This window comes from Chiroxiphia lanceolata, chromosome 2 (genome assembly GCF_009829145.1).
Source record: "Chiroxiphia lanceolata isolate bChiLan1 chromosome 2, bChiLan1.pri, whole genome shotgun sequence".
Classification (NCBI taxonomy): Eukaryota; Metazoa; Chordata; class Aves; order Passeriformes; family Pipridae; genus Chiroxiphia; species Chiroxiphia lanceolata.
In genome coordinates, this window is record NC_045638.1 from 40200921 (window position 1) to 40220999 (window position 20079).

The 20079-nt window shown below is 36.9% G+C and overlaps 1 protein-coding gene across 1 annotated transcript in view; it reads right to left on the reverse strand.

Annotated features, from left to right (window-relative positions):
- PCCA (propionyl-CoA carboxylase subunit alpha) overlaps positions 1–20079 on the reverse strand; it is a 277386-nt gene that overhangs the window by 173270 nt on the left and 84037 nt on the right. Inside the window, exons 9-11 of the mRNA XM_032677799.1 lie at positions 16327–16405; positions 9165–9267; positions 4052–4146 (exon numbers count right to left, since the gene is read on the reverse strand). Of these exons, the coding sequence (XP_032533690.1) occupies positions 4052–4146; positions 9165–9267; positions 16327–16405 (277 nt within the window). The remainder of the gene's footprint in view (positions 1–4051; positions 4147–9164; positions 9268–16326; positions 16406–20079) is intronic.

A 20079-nucleotide genomic window follows, 5' to 3' on the forward strand; every position in this document is an offset into this window, starting at 1 on the left:
TCAAGCAGCACTTTGGTTATTAATTTGGAATCTGATCCTGACATACTTGACATCATATTGAGATCTTTCAGAGTTTAGTGCTTGGAGAAAGGGAAAGTCACTGCTTATGCATCTTCCAAGGACAAAAAAATTCCTGAGAGAAACTTAACAACAGTGCATGCAAAGAAGATCACAAAAATTTTAGACATTTCTGTCACAGGTAGAAATACAAACAAACATTTTAGTTCTCTGAACATCTTTTAATTAAAAAAGATACCACAAAATTATCATCTAGGATAGATAAGGCAACCCTAACTCTGAATGTATGCAGCTAGGATTAAAAAAAAAAAAAAAAAAAGCATAATAGATTAATTATTTTGTGCCTGAGACTAAACTTTGAAATTTTGCGAAATTGTTAAGAGACCATTCTAAAACCTTATTCTGAAAATCTTGGGTGCTAAGGTTTAACCTCAAGGACATGGAATCAATGCAGAAAAGTAGAGACAAAGAAGAAAAGTAAGCAGATAGCTAGCAATTTCTAAGGACTTGCTCACTGTGGATGCTAATAGGGATCTTGCACGCTAGTACAGAGTGCAGTGGCAGGGCACTGTTCCATCATTCCTTGTCCAAGGTAGGCCTGAAAACGTAGAGAGAAGGTTTAACACAGCATCCTGAAGCTCAGCATTTTGACATATGATGGTTATAGATCATACTTCAAATCTTGTGTTCAGTTTTGGCCCTCTCAATTGAAGGAGGACACCAAGGTGTTGGAGCATATCCAGAGAAGGACAATGAAATCGGTGAAGGGTCTGGAGCACAATCTCATGAGGAGCAGCTGAAGGACCTGGGGTTGTTTAGTCTGGACAAAAGGAGGCTCAGGGGAGACCTTATCACTGTCTACAACCACCTGAAAGGAGATTGGAGCAAGACAGGGGTCGGCCTCTTCTCCCAGGCGACAAGTGACAGGACAAGAGGATATGGCCTCAGGTTGTACCAGGGGAGGTTTAAGTTGGCCACTAGGAAAATTTTCTTCACAGAACTGAATGTCAAGCCTTGGAACAGGCTGCCCAGGAAAGTGGTGAAGTCACCATCCCTGAACGTACTTAGAAGACATGTAAATGTTGTGCTTAGGTTCTTGGTTTAGTGATGGACTTGGCAGTGTTACATTTATGGTTGAACTCAACAACCCTATGATTCTAAGTTGTATTCCATGAAGGATCAACCATTTAATGTCTTCTACTACTACAGCAAAGGACAGGAGCGGATGATCATGGTGAGTTGAAGAGCCTTTGTGTGGTATTTATCCATAATAACATTCCAAAAATCTTAATTTTGGGCATCAAATAGTGCAGATAGCCAAGTGCCTCTGAACAGATGAACATTCCTGCACCCAAGTGGTGAGGCAAATTTAAAAGGCTTTAAGAGGATTCTAACAGGTTCAGAAATAGTTAGACACGTGCTCTCAACAAAATGAAGTTTTAGAGAGCTCCTTTGAGTTACTCCTCCAGTTATTGAATAGGACGTCAGTTAATACTCTTGTGCATTTACTTGTGATTGATCCTAAGGAATCAGTGGATTTTCTGATAAGCTTATAGGCCTTGTTTCTCCCCACAGGAAACAACCTCTTATTAATCACTCTAGCAAACAGGAAAATACAGCCACATTCTTACATTTTTTTCTCGCCAAAGTACAGTCTCACAGCAACTGTCTCTAAAAATGAACATTGAGGAGCTTTGGGCGGCAGAGGAACAAAAACTGAACTAAGGAACAAAAGACTAATGTTACTCATCTCTTTAAATGTCAGCCTCTGTGGCGAAATGAGAAGACAACAGCATATCCAAAAGTGTGTAAAACCAGAAGCAAAGAATTTACAGTACATCAACTGGAAGCTTTGTGCATCACTAATTTTGCCCAGCACAAAATAAACTAGTGATGATTGGATGTGTCTTATTAAATGTGCTTCCCAGAACAGAGGAGGACAAATGACCAATGTTAAAAGGGTATAAGAAAAGTTTGTTGGTCTCCTAAGTGACTCTGTGGGATTGACCACCATAGACCCCTGGATGGATCCCTTGAATACTGTAACCCCATCTGTGTGTGAACCAAAGGTGTTTCCCTCTTCATAAGAAAGAGGGTTTTTTGTTTGTTTTTAACAAAAGACTGAATTTCCCTAAGAAAACTGAAGATTCAAAGACAAAATGATCCCACATAAGGACAAGTTCAACAGATTTAGCTTTTAAAAAAATTATATCTTACTCTCAAAGCCAAAAGGCCCTCAGTCTCTAAAATTAGACACTTAGGAAAATGCCGTCATAGGAATAGAGTAAATCAAAAAAGTCCTGAGGTCATACAAAGGAAAAAACATTTTAGCCCATAGCATTCCTATCTCCTGGGCTTCATGAAAGAAAAAAAAAAAAAAAAAACCTAATGGCAGCTACTATTTAGAATAGGAAAAAAAGAAGGACAGAATATTTCCTCCATTCAGCTATATAAGAAGAGAGCCATTAATCAATCAGACTAATTGAAACAGTACAGCATTCACAGGAAGGGTTAACTTGAGCCTTTAGTGTTTCTACGGTGTCTCACAGAAGTCAGTGCCCTGCAAGTCTTGTAACCCTTCAAAAATAAATGGATTCTGCAGCCAACTGCAAGGGGCTATAAGGCAAGTAAGACTTCCAAAGCTGCCAACCAAAGTCTGGCAGAGTCTAAAGTATTCAACAACAAGAAGGAAGAGTTTTCACACCAAATTTTGGAAGCTATTGACTTGCCCAAACTCTTTTGTAGAGTTATAAGAGGGGATGAGAAAACTTACTGGTAACTCCAACAGAGAAGCCCAAGAAAGTTAAAAGGCTGATATTCCTGATGAAAGAAACACACTGATCACAGTTGGCCGACGAGAGAAAGACATATCATCCCTCTTTAATTGACCACAGGTATGGAGAACGAGCAGGCAGCAGTGACAGGCATCGCCTTACATATACTTGTGAAGCAAAAGACACTCCTCTTTTAAGTGCTTAGGTATATGTATGTGTACATGCACATCATAGTGGGACCTGAAGTATTCACTTATCACAAAAACATGGTAAGATCTTGACACAGAAGCAGCATAAGCCTTCCAAGAAATCCACAAGCATGACCAAGAAGCATTTATTAGTGGGTTTCTATCTTTAAACTTTGTTTTTTAATTTGAAATCTAGGTCCAGCAGTGTAAGTCCTGTAGTTATGATCCAACATTAACTAATAAACTGCCTCTAAATAAACACCATTTGGATGATGTGCTTTTCCTCACATCCCAAACTGTTGCATCACAGTGCTGTGCTATAAAAAAAAAAAAAAATACATCAAACCCACCTGGCTGGGGAAAATATTACACTGGGAATTCCCACAGGCAGTGATATACCCATGTCTGGCTTTCTGAAATCAGAAGTTCCTGCTGCCCATTTTATACACTTACTCTCCAGTGAATGCCATGCAACAGAAAACTAAGCAAGACCATACCTTGCACAGCAGCAACGTATTTCAGCTTCACATGAAACCAGAGAGATTAAGATCATTTAGCACTTTTGAGTTACTGGACACATACATCTCTAGTTCACTACCACAAATGGTACTCAATCATTTCATTTTAAATAGAAACATACAGAATTATGTGGGTCTCTCACAATTACTCTAACACAGTCAAATATCTGTATCTGTAGTAAAATTCATACTTATTCCATATTTTATTTTACTTTTATATCCAAAAGTGAACAAAGAAAAATCTCAGATAAACTAAGCCATTTCATATCACATATATTTGATAAGACCTATATCCATTTTATACAAGATCATGAAAAAAAATGAACTACACAACACCTGCTTTCTTGAAAGACATTGTATAAAATTGTCGAAACACCCTCAAGAACAACATCAAAACTGTATTACAGTCAAATGACTATGACAAACATTTATTTTCTTTGTGGGTTTTTAAAAGAATAAAATTTGCTTGCATTTGTACAGTAAATAGAATCACCAGCTTTCCAAAAGTACTTCCAATTACGATGAAGCTGCATCAATAATCTAGCATTCATACCTTGGTGCTTCCTCCACAACTTTCTGGTTTCTCCTTTGAATGGAGCATTCTCTTTCATTCAACCACAAGGCATTACCATGCTTATCTGCCAAAATCTGAAACAATAACACACTGCTATTAATAAAGATGTGCACATGTATGGTCCTTTGACTTCATATTATTATGTAGAATTTATTTGTTCAGTTTCTTCCAATCTAAAATAGAGATTGGGAAAAAAAGGTCATGTAGAAAATTAATTGTATATGAACTACTAATAGAACACTCCTTCAAATTCTGAACAGGACTATTCTAAAGCCTCTGTATAGAGTTTGTACTGGCAAAAACCCACTCACTTCAAAATACGATATCTGAATTTTTGGGAGCTTATTACAAAAGACTGAATTAAGATTAAAACTACATTTAGAAGCATTTTAAGTTTGTACTGCATTATGAAATTACACAAAACCATATTGTCAGGCAAAATCTTGTGTCAACAAAGAAGAGAAAAATCTCCAAGGATGCCAAATTTTGCTCCTGAATTACACAGAAGAGTTTTCAGAAAGAACAGCTAACGCAGCTTTCTTAGTAGGTGAACCACAGTGCCCTGTCTTTAATGAAGAAGAAAAAAATCTTCAGAAACTTTGCTATCTTTTATTAAGGAGGGGAAAATTTGCAACTTCCTTAGTACTTTCAATGGAAACTAAAGCAGAAGTTTTGAGGAATTTTTTTATAAATCAGGTATCAACTACAGTTGAAGCTGCAGCTTCAGTTCATGGAAGAGAGAATGCAGAATCAAGTATCTAGATCCAACAACCTAAATTACACACTAGAAAAAAAAAAACACAAGTTCAGCAGAGCAGAACTCCCAACTGATTCCGCAATTTCAAACTAGAGGGAGAAGTAAGAAAAGGAACTCTGTACCTCTATGAAATTGACGGTATGGTGCAGCCATTTCCAATATTCAGATACTGGATTTGAGGATTCAAGTAGACTTCTTATGATGTTATACTCTACACTTACTCTTAGAACAATTTCTTTCATCACAGACCACATCTGTTCCCTTTCTTCCTTATAAAATTTTCCCTCTAACCCATTTTTTTCTCATCTATCTTGCTGCTCCAATCTGTGGGAACCCATGCCAATATTCATGCTTCATTCTTTACTAGTGCAGTTCTACACTGAAAACCAACAAGATAAAACAAGGAGACAATCTTCCTCAAACTGTGTGAACTCAACCATATCTACTCACATTTGTGACAACGAATCTGTATTATTTATTATTCCTTTTAGCACCAGAGTGAATATGGCACTAGGTAAGATGAATTCTTGCATCTATGACACCAACGGTTGCTGAGGCACGAATAATTTGGGTAGATGTGACTGAAAATGAGGCAGTGAACTCATGAAGACAACTCACGTGTGCTGCGCAGCATCAGATCCAGGGTGCTTTGCGCATCATAGGATCAGACGTATTTTTTTTCCTCAGAAATTCTGTTGTGCTCCCATATGTTTATGGAGCTGTCTAGTGAAAAAAAAAGCCCCTTCAAAGTTGTCTAGATGATTGACAACTTCAGAGTTTCCTAAGTTACAGCATATCCCAGATCCCTCTTCTTCCCTGTGCAGGGGGAGGTTTAGCAGCAGCAGCATCAGGGTGGCTCCAACCAACTGCTCGATTCCCTAACAGGGGACTCAGTACAAAGATTAAAAAAAAAAAAAAAAAAATGGAAAAAAGAAATACCCAGGTACTTCCTACCTAAGTCTTCACACATCCAATCCAGATGCCAGATGAGTGGAGCTCTACAGAAACTCAACAGGGAGATACTAAGATTTTTTGGCTGGTTTTTTGTGGTTTTTTTTTTTTTAATATTAAAATATTACACCTACAGCACACAGATGGGACTAAATGGAAAAAATCACTGTCCTGTAAGTAGCATGATTCCCTCTGAGCACTTCTGTTTCACTGTTAGAAAGCCTACATCTTTCCACAGAATTCAGCTTCACCAAAACAATCAAAGGAGTCCCAGAATATTTCAATAAAAATGAGTTCCTGTGCTTCTCTCCTCTCTCTGCATTTTTCTGAAGAAGATAAAAGTTCTCAATCCAAGTACTAAATATTTTCTTTCACTTCAGGACATTTCTCATATTCTACTACATTTCAGCAACCTGGATCTTAAATAAATGTTTTTCAATTATTAGTTAATATGGCTCAAAGAGACATGCATGAACCTTTACAATGAGAAGATAATTATAAATAGAATAAGCCAAAAACATGTAGCATTAACCCTTTACTTTCATTCTGGGACCACTGTTTTTCTTATCAGAAACTAATCATACAACAACTGTCTTTCAGAAGATACTTGCAAAATACTGAAATCATCATCTCTGAGGTGACATGAGATTCCAGTACACATCTTATTAAAAATGCATGTCACAGCTACAGGGGTTTTTTACATACCTAAGTATTTCTAAAACAAAATTTCCTGTTTTGTGGGCTTAGATGATTATGACATTAGTATATGCTACATACATCTATATGCCAAAATAATTCAATATTATGTAGCAGAACCTCTCCTACATGATTCAGCTAGATTCTCTTTCCAGTTGTAGGATTGCTATTTAGCCAAGTAATAGACAGTCCACGTACTCTTACTTTAAACTCAGGTCCTTTTTATCAGATACTTCAGGAGAACAAACTTCAAATCAGTTCAAGCATAAAGTCTATTTGGACTCTATTTTCCTGTTAATTGTTTTCGGTTTTTCTCATGTTTTACAAAGTGATTGTTTTATAGCTAGACACAGGAAACTCCTTATTTAACAATTTTAAGTACCAATGCTTTGGAGAAATATGAGAATGCTAAAAAAATGTTCTATTTAAAAGTTACTGCTAAAGTAATAAATATTTGGCATCTGGTCTCAAATTGTTTGTATATTCAGCAGTTTGAAAATGAACCAAGGTCAACGTCCTAAAGCTGATTAGAACATGAAGTTAAAATGATATGCTATGATATTGTTAAAAGGTACCATCAAAGTGTTTGTGTAAGGAAAACAACATTCACTGTACACTTATTATAAAACACAACTATAAATTATTAATAGCAAAGACATTTTGTTTACTCTAAGTGAAATTATTTAACAGTTCTTAAATACAGTACTACCATATTTTTTGAGGTAACTTTTTAAACCCAAAGGAATCAAGACAATGTAAAATCTGCCCCCAACTCATGGAAGTATAGAGGAATCAATCCCATCTAACTTAATTCATTGAAGAAGCAGTAGGAATCTGCTGAAGCTCCCAAATCTGCAAGCCCTGAAGGAAACAGATCTTTAAAGTGTAGTGATTGGCATACACAAAAAAAGAGAGAAAAAATAAGACATAGGTATATAAATACTACTAGCCATAGTAAGAGAATACAGAAAGATGTTCTAGCAATTTGACCTCTTTTGTAACTAAGATAAATGCTGAAATTTAGAGTTCACTATATACCTTTCCATGACCTTTCAAAAGAGAATAAGGTGGGGTTTAAATTTCATTTTTACTGTTTCTTCATTTTGCTGTTTACAGATTATTTCTTTATTTCAATGTTTCTTCTTCACTTCTCCCCCTCTACTCCTCTCTGGTAAGATCCCACCTGGAGTACTATATCCAGCTCTGGAGTCCTCAGTTCAGGAAAGACACTGATCTCTTGGAACAGGTCCAGAGGAGGGACACAGAAATTATTATAGGGACTGAACACCTCTCCTCTGAGGAAAGGCTGAGAGAATTGGGGTTGTTCAGCCTGGAGAAGAGAAGGCTCTGGAGAGACCCAATTGCAGCTTTTCAGTACTTACTGGGTGCTGATAAGAGACAAACTTTTATCCAAGCCCATAGTGACAGGACAAGGGGAAATGGCTTTAAACTACAGTAGATTTAGACTACACATAAGGAAGAGATTTTTTTTTTTTTACTATGGGAGTGGTGAAACACTGGAACAGGTCGCCCAGAGAGATGGTGGATACTCCATCCTTGGACACATTGAAGGTCAGGTTGGACAAAGCTCTGAGCAACCTGATCTAGTTGAAGATGTCCCTTCCCATGGCATGGGGTTTAGACTAGATGACCTTTAAAACATCCCTTCCTACCCAAAGTATTCTACAATTCTATGAAATGCAGTAAGTTAGCCTGTGTACATAAAATAAATAAAAATATAGGAAGTATCAGTCTGAGGGCACATATCTGGCAGAGTAAAAAATGTTAAATATTTCTCTCTTACAAATCATTCCACACTATCAAATTTACTGCTGTTTCACTCAGTTATTGAGCTACTTCAGGCTCTCACTGTTAAAAAAAAAAAACCAAACATGTCTCAACAACATAGAAAGGGTTTATATTTTGGATAAAAATAAATGAAATTTCTATGTAACAAGTGAAGTTTCTATTGAGGAAACAAAAATGCCTCATATAGATTTCTTATTATCTCAAGGCTAATGACGAACACAAAAATTTAGTTGCCTACATAAGATAAAACACATTACAAATTTTGAAATCATAATTTTGTTATCAAGTGTCTGAAAGAAACAACTTTGTTCTGCATTAGCATATCTGACTTAACACTAAATTCAATAAAATACATAAATGGTCACAATCCAGAAGTTAAAGAGAATACAACTGATTTTGAACCACAAACTGACCAAAAATGGGACACAAATCCTCCTGAGTTCCCAGGGAGCATTAGATACTTCGGAACAGAATCCAAAATACTGACAAAACCACCTAGACCTTGCAAGAAAAATGTTAAGAATGGCAGTGTTTGAACTCTTACATCCTCTGCTGCGCTCCAGCCCTCTAATAGGATCCAGAGTTCAAGCTCCATCCCTCAGGACAGATGCCTATAACTTTTTTTTCTGCCCCAACAAACTGAACACAGTTCACAGTCTTCCTGCTACAGAAAGGCTAGAGAATAAAAACAGGAAGGCTGTATTGTGCATGATAGCCATGTAGTTTGAGCAATGACCCAAGACACCGGAAAACACAAGACTCTAGGCCTTTTTTAGTAGAGTGTTTGAAATGTTTTGAACTTTGATTCATTTATGAGTTCAAACCTTATTAAATAAATATACAATAATTAATAGTAGTAATAATAATAATAGTACAAACCTGGATTTCTATGTGACGAGGGTTATCAATGAACTTTTCTATCAGCAAGCGATCATCACCAAAACTTGAAGCAGCTTCTTGAGATGAAAACCTAAAACCTTCCCTTAAATAACAAAACCAAAAAGAATAATCTGTATTTAAAAAGTATCAGCTTCTGAAGTATACAAGAATGAACACTTATTCATTTCAGTCATCCGGTTGCCTTCATCAGTGAATACACACATCCAAAAACCAAGTTTTACCATTTGCACTTAATTCTGTAATGACTATCCTTTTTTACTGGTTTTTCTTACAAAGACAAAAAAACCCCAAAACAACAAACCCAAACCAAAACATTCTGAAAGCGCAGAAAATTTCAATGTGCTTAAAAAGTCTGAGCATTTACAACAATTATTCATATTCATTTTCTATTACTTTAGCAGAAGAAAATGCCAACAAAGAATTTTAAGATGCAGTAATTACGAAGTACTTGTAATCCAGAAGGTGAAGCTCGCCATTACTTAAAGCATACAGCCCTCTTAATACTCAAGAACAGCAGAGGTTAGGTGCGCATTAAAGAACTGCAAACATGATATTTCAGACATTGAAAATCCTACCACGGAACACACAACCTAAAGATGCAATATGTCACTTTACAGAGCGTACCACCTGTACTACAAGTTTTTCCCTGCATTAAGGTGTAACTGTATGTTACGTGGAACATTCCACATGCTTCCCTCTGTTTTCTCTTTTACATATCTAGTTACTCAAACAAATAAAGATTGCAAGATATTGCATTTATTAACTTCCTTTTTTTAATGGCCTAAAGAATACTCCTTGGGTCATAACCTGAAAAACAACTTCATGGAAAGCTTTCTCAGGGTGAAACAGAACATAATGCAGGGACCCAAAGGCTTCACTGAAATTTTGTACAGGCTCTAGCACATCAGTCCCATTTATGTTGATATATATGGTAGGATTGGTCTAAATTTCTGTGGAAATACAGCTTTCCTGACATTTGGGCCCAGAATAAGAACTACAAGACAACTGAGTAGAAGTTTCCATGCTTTCTATCTCTTGAATCTAGTTGAATTCCACAAACAAAACCCAGACAACAGAATCACAAAACAGGTAAATTTACAGTAGAAAAATTTGTATATTTAAAAGTATATCTTCACCTTCTTTCAAAATTGTGGAATAATACATGCTATAATTTTGAGAGAGTATACTCAATGTACAACTTTCCTAAATTCATATTTAACTTCAATATATTGAATTACTTAAAAAAGAGAAAAAGAGACATCAAAATTTGTGATTCTGTACACTACCTGATCTGTCCAAAAAACCAAAGTGCTGTAACAAACAACCACACACAGTATTTCTTACTGAAATAGATTTACAGCTATTTTAACTCCTATATCAAAGGCACCATTTTGTTTTGTAAATATTCTGGTGTCACATAGTTTTATACATAATTATTCACAACTGACTTTTTCTTTTACTGAAGTATGTGCTAATTAGAAAACCTAAACTGCAATACTTGTTAAAAAATGCAGGTGCCTAATTATCTAATCCATACATCTGTAAATGTTTTTGAACTATTTATAACAGGAACAAATATCTCAGGTATTCTGACCTTGTTTGTATCTTACAAAACTGTGCAGTTGCATTTATCCAGTGATAAAAATTAATATAAGTACACTTCACTTTCCTTAGAGACCATACTAATCAAATGGAGATGGTTCTGAATCTCTTTATGAATATTAAAAATAAATAAATACATACCCAGCCATTAAGGCTAGAAAAGAATTTGTCTTAAGAGCCCCTCTGCAAGGAAGATGCAGTACAACCGTGGCAATACGTGCAATCATGTCCAAAACTTTCCTGCCCATGCTAACCCCAGGAAAGAAGGGCATGGGAACTTGGGACAGGGAAACATGAGCTTAATGTCCCTGTCTAAGCCCAGGTACAGTTTACCGTACAAGCAACATGCCGTCTGCAGCCTAATCAAGCCCTGATATTTGACAAGACACAGTCATTCAGGCTGATGTGCCTCACCCATAGGAAGACTGATTCCTCTACACTATGACAAAGTAAAGAGGAACTCTGGTCAGAGGACTGCTGAGCAGGGGCTCTGTGCAGACCCACACTTCAAACACTACCCACCTACTACCATGGTCATATTCAGTCTTCCAGTGCAGCCACCTGCACTAAACCAAGGGGCAGAGAATGAGGAGCGCAGGTTGTCCGTCAGGCACTCCCAGGCACCCCATGCTACAGGCACACCAGTTGAGCTGGTATGCAAGCAACATAGAAACAGCAGCAGCCAGGGGACTTTGGGAGGAGACATTTTGGTGGTTTCTCATATGGAGGAGCTGGTGGTAGTTTAGACAGGAGGGTTGACTTCAGGTTTTTCTTAAGTTCTCATTAACTTTCAGTGACAAGTTTCTTTTTTTTTTTCCCCTATATGCAGATTTGCTGCTTTCAAGTGCTTCCATTATTTTCTGCTAGAAGTTTCCCAATTCGGTTGAGCTTGGAACATGGGGGGATGAAAAGCCACCATAGCCTATGTCTAAGGCAAGCAGGGAACACTACTGCCTCTCCTCAGGCAGGCAACAATGGTGGAGAGGGGGGAAGAAAAAAAAAAAAAAAGATGTCCACCTCAAGCAGCTGTACATAAAGGTACATGATAAAGGAAAGAGGAGCCAGAGCTGGCATGCAGACAGAACTGCATCATTCTGAGAATAGTTAGCATGGTCACACAACTGCAGTGCTGCAATGAATGGCCTACCCAATTATTAAAACAAGCAGTAAGAAAGGGCAGGTCAAATATATGGAACTCTTCTTCGGAAAGGGCAAGAAGGTAAGAGCTGGAAGGTCTGGATCAAGGAAGAGGCCAGTAAAGGTAATACCGCAGCACAAATTTTTAGCAGTTCACCTGCTCAAGCTGACAAAGGGGGTAAATTCTTCTTTAAGCAAATCAACTTATAGGGTATCATGTTTGCAGCTGAAGCTGCTAGCTAGAGAAACTAATTTCTACCTGCAAATCCACAGAGTTTAAGGCATGGGCCAATAGCTTTTGTATGATGACCTCCAACACTGAACTGACAATGCCAGTAAGCATCTTTATGTGCGAAGATCCATCACAACCTCTGCCACAAAATTTCAATCTGTTCTTTGAAGACAATAGAGTCCTGAAATTAATTCCTTTTCAGAGATGCCAGCAGATCACTTGAAGCCATTAAGTTAGCTAAATTGTTACAAGCCATAAGAGCATTGTTGTACTAGAGTCCAAAGGAGGGCAATGAAGACGGTGAAGGGCCTGGAGGGGAAGCCGTATGAGGAGTGGTTCAGGGTACTTGGTCTGTTGAGCCTGGAGTAGACTGAGGGGAGACCTCATTGCAGTTACAACTTCCTCATGAGGGGAAGAGGAGAGGCAGGTACTGATCTCTTCTCTGTGATGACCACTGACAGGACATAACGGAATGGCCTGAAGTTGTGTCAGGGGAGGTTTCGGTTGGATATCAGGAAAAGGTTCTTCACCCAGAGGGTGGTTGGGCACTGGAACAGGCTATCCAGGGAAGTGGTCACAGCACCAAGCCTGACAGAGTTCAGGAAGTGTTTGGATAATACTCTCAGGCACATGGTGTGACTCTTAGGGATGGTCCTGTGCAGGGTCAGGAATTGGACTCGATCCTTGTGGGTCTCTTCAAACTCAGGATATTCTATAAAAGCAAGAAGCCTTCAGATTCTCCACAGACAAAGAAGGAATGATACAGAAAATGTCTAGATATTCAGACACATACCCTACTCATGTTTCGTTGTATTTCATCATTAACTTCACGTTGCCTATGTTTGGAAAGCACTTTTGGATCAGGCTCTCTGGGATGCAAGCAGAGAGGCTCTTCATATACAAGACCAGAGCTGGGATGATCAACTACACTAAGAGAGAATTACTTTTAGATACAGTCCACAACAGAACTTTGAGGCTATGAAGAACCTACCAACCTGAACTAAACATGAACTCCTTTCCAGAAATCTGCACTTCATTTTCAATATAATTTTAAGTGGGTATTTATTATGTGAAGAGAGGCCATGCTAAATTATATTTCTCCAAACCAAGACAACTAGCTAGGGATTACATTAGAGTGAACATAGGGTTATTTTAATTTCAGATGTGGGTCAGTGGCTTGAACTATACACAAAATTCCACTTTAAAACTTTACCAAAATTTTGAAAAAAGCAATAGAAGGGAGAGTCAGGAGGGATTCAGATCTAAAAGTAAAAAGAAAAACAGCAGCCCTACCCAGAGGCAGGGGGCAACACCACAGCCTTCACAGTCACATGCATCTGAAGGGCTATTTAAAAATAAATAAATAAATAAATTATTCTAACAGTGGCAAAATTATCCCAGTATTTCTATTAGAAATATTAGTTGAAAGTTAACAAATTTTAGCTATTGTTGTAATAATATAATAATTATAGAGGATCTAAAACAATTGTCATCACTTGGCATATTTAAGGGATGTGAAAGATGAAGCACCAGTAAGTTGCCACAGTGAATAATTCTGTAACAGTAGCAATGAAGTTGGTCACATCCATCTTTTCCACTTCCAGTGGCTATTTCCATGTCATGCCACACATACATTTAAGCCTTCTTGTAGCACACATAACCAGTTGAAACAAGAAAGATTTTCAACTATCCTGAAAATCCAAAAGTATGTTTCAAACAAGGAAAAGGTTTTTCACCTGGAGTGGGGTTAGGTACTGGAGCAGGCTCCCCAGGGAAGTAGTCACAGCACCAAGCCTGTCAGTTCAAGAAGCGTTTGGACAACACTTCCAGACACACAGTATGTTTCTTGGGGTTGTCATGTGCAGGGACAGGAGTTGGACTCAATGATCCTTGTGGGTCCCTTTCAACTCAGGGTATTGTATATTTCTATATAAAGGCTTTTTGTTTTCAAATAGTATTTTAAATTAATCCCATGAGACAAAGCCAAAACAAGTTTACAGATCAAAATAGTACCAACAGTTCTTCACACTCACCTTGCATCAATGAACTCTGAAATGCAGAAGACCATTCAGATATTGGCTTTTCAGAGTCTGCCCATAGCTGAAAATTGGTTTATTTATGGGATTACATGGATCTGGATGCAGCAAGACTATACGTGAGACCACCAACTTTTTATGCAATATTAAAACTATCAGATACGTTATTTTGTCAGTAAAAGTTCAGTCACCTCCAAACAGTCAGATGTTCCTCTTCAGACATATAAAAAGGAACAATCTTAATTCCATAACACAACTAATGGACATGTACAACGCATCTTTTACAACCTCACAGATATTTTGTCAACACAGACTGGAAGATAAACCCAAATGTTCTACTTCATATTTAAATCCAAAGTAAATCCATTTGTCTTCAAGTTCTTTTAAATCTCACTTTTATCTTCCTGCAACAAATATTTTGTCAACTTAATTTTGCCTACCCATAAGCATTTCTTCATGATACGAGCTCAGTAAACAGTGTTGATCTGTGACTATCTAAGTGTTCCTTCTCTTAGCATTCTCTTTATAATGTAATATTATAATATTAGAATATTAGAATAGTCTTTTAGAGACTAATATAAGATTATAAACACAAGGTTTGCATAGGTAACCAAGAGAATTATTATAAGAACATCACTGGTAAATAATGAGCTGAATGATACTTCAGAATGGAGTTGAACTCAATGATCTTTGTGGGTCCCTTCCAATTCAGGATATTCTGTGATTCAAAGGCTTTCCACAAACAAGGTAAGCAACTCAAATTATCATCATTAAATAGGATGGCGTCAAAGTAATATCACTCAATTAATTTAGTGATATTCAAAATATCCCTAGCCAGTTTCTATTAATACCAATCAGCTTTACCAGGGGACTTTCTAAACAGTAACCACAACTTTTCTCCAAGACAAACTGGCAATGATGATTTTAGATCCATTTTAAAACAGTTACTTTAATCAAGCTCTTTTGTTCCTTTCTGAACAAAACAAGAAACTAATGCCTTCCTTTCAACTCCAACAGATGCAATTGCTGCCTGAATAAGATCAAGGTAACAACTTTGGATTCTAAAGCAGTAGGAAGGAAGCATCCTTGTAAGAAAGCAGGTTATTCTAGATTTTCATTCTAATGAATAAAAACCTTCTTTTCCTATTTACATTTGAATACAAATGGACTAGAGGTAACAAGGTACAAATAAGCCCACTGTGTTTTCTTTAAATCTAAAATTTACCTGCTAGACATTCATTGTTCTTTTATCCAGTTTTTAGGTTTTGGCAAACAAATTTAATAGGGGACAGAAAAGCGGCAGGGAAATCTTGCAGGTGACTAAATTAAAGTAATTAAAATTTCAGTTGTATTTTGAGTTAATTCCAGCACATGTACTGCTCTGTGTGGAAAGGAAAACAGTCAGGTTATTTTGGATCAAACAGGCTTCTTGTCACAAGTCTTCAAAAATATCAGAAAATACATTTTTCTGAAAGATCAGTGGCATGTAGAGTTGAGAATGGATTGTAAAACTTTGAATCAACAAAAAGCATCACGAACTGTTCAGGATTCAGACAACCACTAAGAGACAAAAAAATGTCTGTGTGTTTAAACAAATGTTGTTTCAAAACAGATAAAAGTACAGTAGTTCACTGAGGCAAATATTTTAAACACAGAAGTACACAATTTATTAGAGCACATTCTGGTAACACTGTATGTGTTTCCACACATAAATTATCAGTCTCATCAGCTTCAACAGAACTAATGGCATGCATTAATGTTTGCAAATCACGGTCAATAAATATTCTCCCTAAGAGAGACAATTAATAAAATAAGCATTCTGAAAGGCATACAGCAAAATGTTATTTACACTCTAAATTTACAGTCTCACACTGGACTAAAGGCAGTTGTAAGTGTTGGTTTTTTACTCAAATTAATGGATCATGTTTTGTAAGGTTCATGCAAGAATTAATTTGAAATAGGCACATGCAAACTTCTGAAGTACATCACTCACTATGTGAAAGGGAGAAAACCAAATAATATCTAATTTCTGTGTCTAACATTTCATATCTGCTCAACTGTCAGCTCACAGTGGCTTAATGGGACTTTGGTAACTGCAGCATTCATCAAGGCAAGCTTTTCGACAGCATCTCACCTGGTCTCTTCATCATCCCAAGCGATTCTCATGCCTTTCCCACCACCACCTGCTGAGGCCTTGATCATGACAGGGTAGCCTAACAGCAGGGAACAATTAGACAGAAGTTCAAACTTTGTTCAGTTGGTCAGAGGAACATGACAACTGACCACATGTCCAATAAAGCCAGTAGACAATAACTTCGTTTATTAAAACACTTTGTTTGGAGGGAGAACAGAGGAGAAATTTTTCTTTTCAAAACTTAGCTGTCAATGCAGTAATTTCTAAAGCCAAGGAAGGCTGTCTTCTCCAATTCATTTATACCAAAAAAACACTGAATGAATTATTCCCAAGAAACAAAGCGATTTATGAATAAAGCATTTGACCTTTTTAAGCTCATATCTTTATGAACAAAATTTTGTTCCTTTATTGCTGTTGAAATAAGCTGTGATGAAATTTTTCAAAAAATTAATAGCAAAATAAGCAGATCTTCATAAATTAATAGTCAAGAGATTGAGTAAACAAATCTGTATCTTATCAACATTTCTGGTGCAGTACATTCTAAATAAAAGAGTATCTCAAGAGCACTGCTGTTTGGATATCGTGAAACTGAATCAGAAAACACAGAAAACAGATTATTGCTTTTTTTTTTTTTACAATAAAAAAGTATTTTCCCCAAATAGACAAACAGTAAGAAAAAATGAGCAATATAGATCTGACAGCATCAGGCAAAATTTCACTCTCAGAATAAGATACTATAATACAGACATGAGTCAGGATCTTAGTTTACTGAAAGCTAGACAATTACAGTAACAAAGAACATATTTTAAAAGCATATTTATTAATATAAAATATTTAGAAATAGTAATGATTATCTTTTAGTACAATCTGTTCATTTAAAGCAACTTCCTGAAACAACTTCTTCATATCAGAGAACTCCACCTTTCTCCACATGAACATATAGAAAACTGAAAATCGAGGATCTAATTAAAAAGTTTTTGATGTTTCCAAGAGAGCAGAAAATCTTCATGTCTTTGGTCTCCAGTATGTTTAATCGCTGTCACAACACTAAGGCAAATATCAGACCAGTTGATATTGTCTGGCAAGAAGAGTCTATTAGTCCTTGCAAACTGAAGATACATTCTGTAAAAAGCTTTGATCTGGGGACGGAAAGAGACATTTGACTATGGTTCCTAGAAGCACTCCAGTCTGCTATCATATGTGAACTCTTGCTTTCTCAAGTGATAGCAATACAACACACCCACCTCCTCCTCAGTCATCTAACTGAAAGGAAGTTAAGGAGAAGATACTTAAAACAGCAAGATCTGGAAAAGCTTTTTCTTAAAAAGACTGAAATGGACACAAAAAAAGGCATGATACAAGCCTAAGAAACAGTAGGAAGACAGGACAGCAGCAACAGTACAAGAGAACATTAACAAAGAAACAGGAAAAAAAAAATCAATGAAATAGTTTCCAACATAACACCTTATTAGACTGTGAAACCCCCATGCTGTAAAGTATTCACGTGGCTGAAAGCTGTAGAGAGGTAATAATTAAGCATACAGAGAGCACAAACCAACTTCTTATAGGCATGGATGACCAAAAGGCTACAGATTTTCAGGCTCTGAAGTCTAAAGTGATCTCTACTTACTAGGTATAAGGGTAAGACCAAACAGAGCTATGCAAATAACCTTTCTAGAGTCTTTTACATTTTCTTATGAAATCTGATGCTGTCCATAGAGGAGTATGGGATAAGTCACAGAGTAAAAATGGGTTCAATCCAGAACTATTAAGTATTTTCAAGGCCTCTACAATACCAGAGATTAAAGGGTAAAGACAAAATACTAGATTGCATACAGCAACAGTGAAGTTCAACTGATTTTCGTGAAGTGCAGTAAATGTTAACATATACATACAGGTAACACTAGCGAAGGTAAACCTCTGGCAACACTGTTACCATCTGGAGACTCTCTCCAACCTAAGAGGTTGCAAGACTGAAATTTTGAAACAAGCATTGTTTTAAGCCTTATTATGCCAAACTCACTATGGCAATTTCCATCACCTAATCTATCTTATTCAGTTACATGTACTTGAAAAAAATCATCATCAGTTATGCTAATATTTTCAGTCTAACAATATCAGTCTCTTGTATGGTTTGCTGATTTTAATTCTGTAAGCAGAGTCTAGTCCTCATGTACTGTTCTTTAGTTTCAAAAGGAAAATAGGCAGGTTGACAGTGAACCTTGGTGAGTCTTTATATGCTACAAGAGGTAGCTCATATCACATGGTTAAATTATCAGATAGGATACATGTATTATTAGTATTGCTCACCAAGTGTAGGATCACTGTGTTTCCCCTTCCTCCCACCTTTCATGTATAGCAGTTATATGTCAACCACATTTGTATGCAAGGCAGCTAAAGATTCCAGAGACCCACAATATAATAAAAAGTAAAATGAATTAAAAAAAAAAAAAAACAACAAACCAAAAAAAACCCCACCACAAAGTAAGGATTGTTTTGAAAAGATACATACAGCTTTTCAGGTTGAGAAGAAAAAATTGCAACCTCTACATGTTAGCATGTAAATTAGCCAGTCCCTGAAAATAAGGGTACTTGAGGTTTTGCTCAAATATGCCTTTACATACACCTTGCTCTCAGGGGCACTCAGCTGAAGAGCAGCTCTTTAGCCAACACCAAAGATTGAAAGGAAGGTTTCGCAAAATTTAAGTTTTGCATACAAGTTGGGTACGGGATGCTGGGGTCAGGATGCATTACTCATCACTCTCCTAGCCCCTTTTGTACTACTCAGCAGCAACCAAAACTGCTGAAGTATGTTCACTTGGATTGGCTGGATTAGTTGTGGGAAGGGAGAGGCATGCAAACAATTTTTAACAGCATTTACAAGTCCCCACAACAACAGCAAAGAGTCTCACACAAAGCAGACACATTTTTGAGTAGGTGTTAGGTTTTCAATCCTTCCCTCAAATTAGATACCAATTCACATGAAATTAAAATTGTTTGTGAGATTAAAACCTACTCTCATTCTATAGTTTTACATTCCTGTGATGCGTCTGAAGGATGGGTCTAAAGATCTTAAAAGGCAAGAAGGTAAGAAGCTGTCAGATTTGAAGATCATTGGGCATACTTTTGCTGTTACATAGGTACTATTAAGTTAGCGCTGCTTTGTTTCCAGGGCAGTTGCTATTCTGAGAATCTGAATGGTGAAAGGAGTAAACAAACTTCTGTTGTCCCACAGCTGTTAGTTCCCACCCTTTGCCACCATGGTTTTAGATGCCATTTAACCATTTTTATAAAGTTGCAGGTAGTAGACCACAGAATGCATTGTGCAATATCAGTTTGAGCAATATTGCCAGTGTCAATATCAGGTTCTTTTCAATATCCATTATTGAAAAGCTAGCAGTAACTAAATCCATGTCAAATGAAACATGACAAAAATTGACTTTTTCACCTCTTCAGTTTTGTACAGACTTTCCTTTAGTTTAACTGATTGCACTGCATAGCTGTTCAATCCTTTCAAATAGAGGAATAAAACTTCCTAGAGTTTCATCGAGGCTTCAGAAATCAAGAAGCCAATAGTTCTTAATGTACAACTTTACAAACAGACCTAAAAGCAGCATGGGAAAAGAGCCAATGTAATTAAGCGCTACCAACAGAATTACAAGAGAACAGCCCACACCAAAAAACAGAGAAGGAAGACTACAGAAAGGAGCCTATACAGCAATTTGTGCCTGAACTTCTTCCAATTCCTGATTT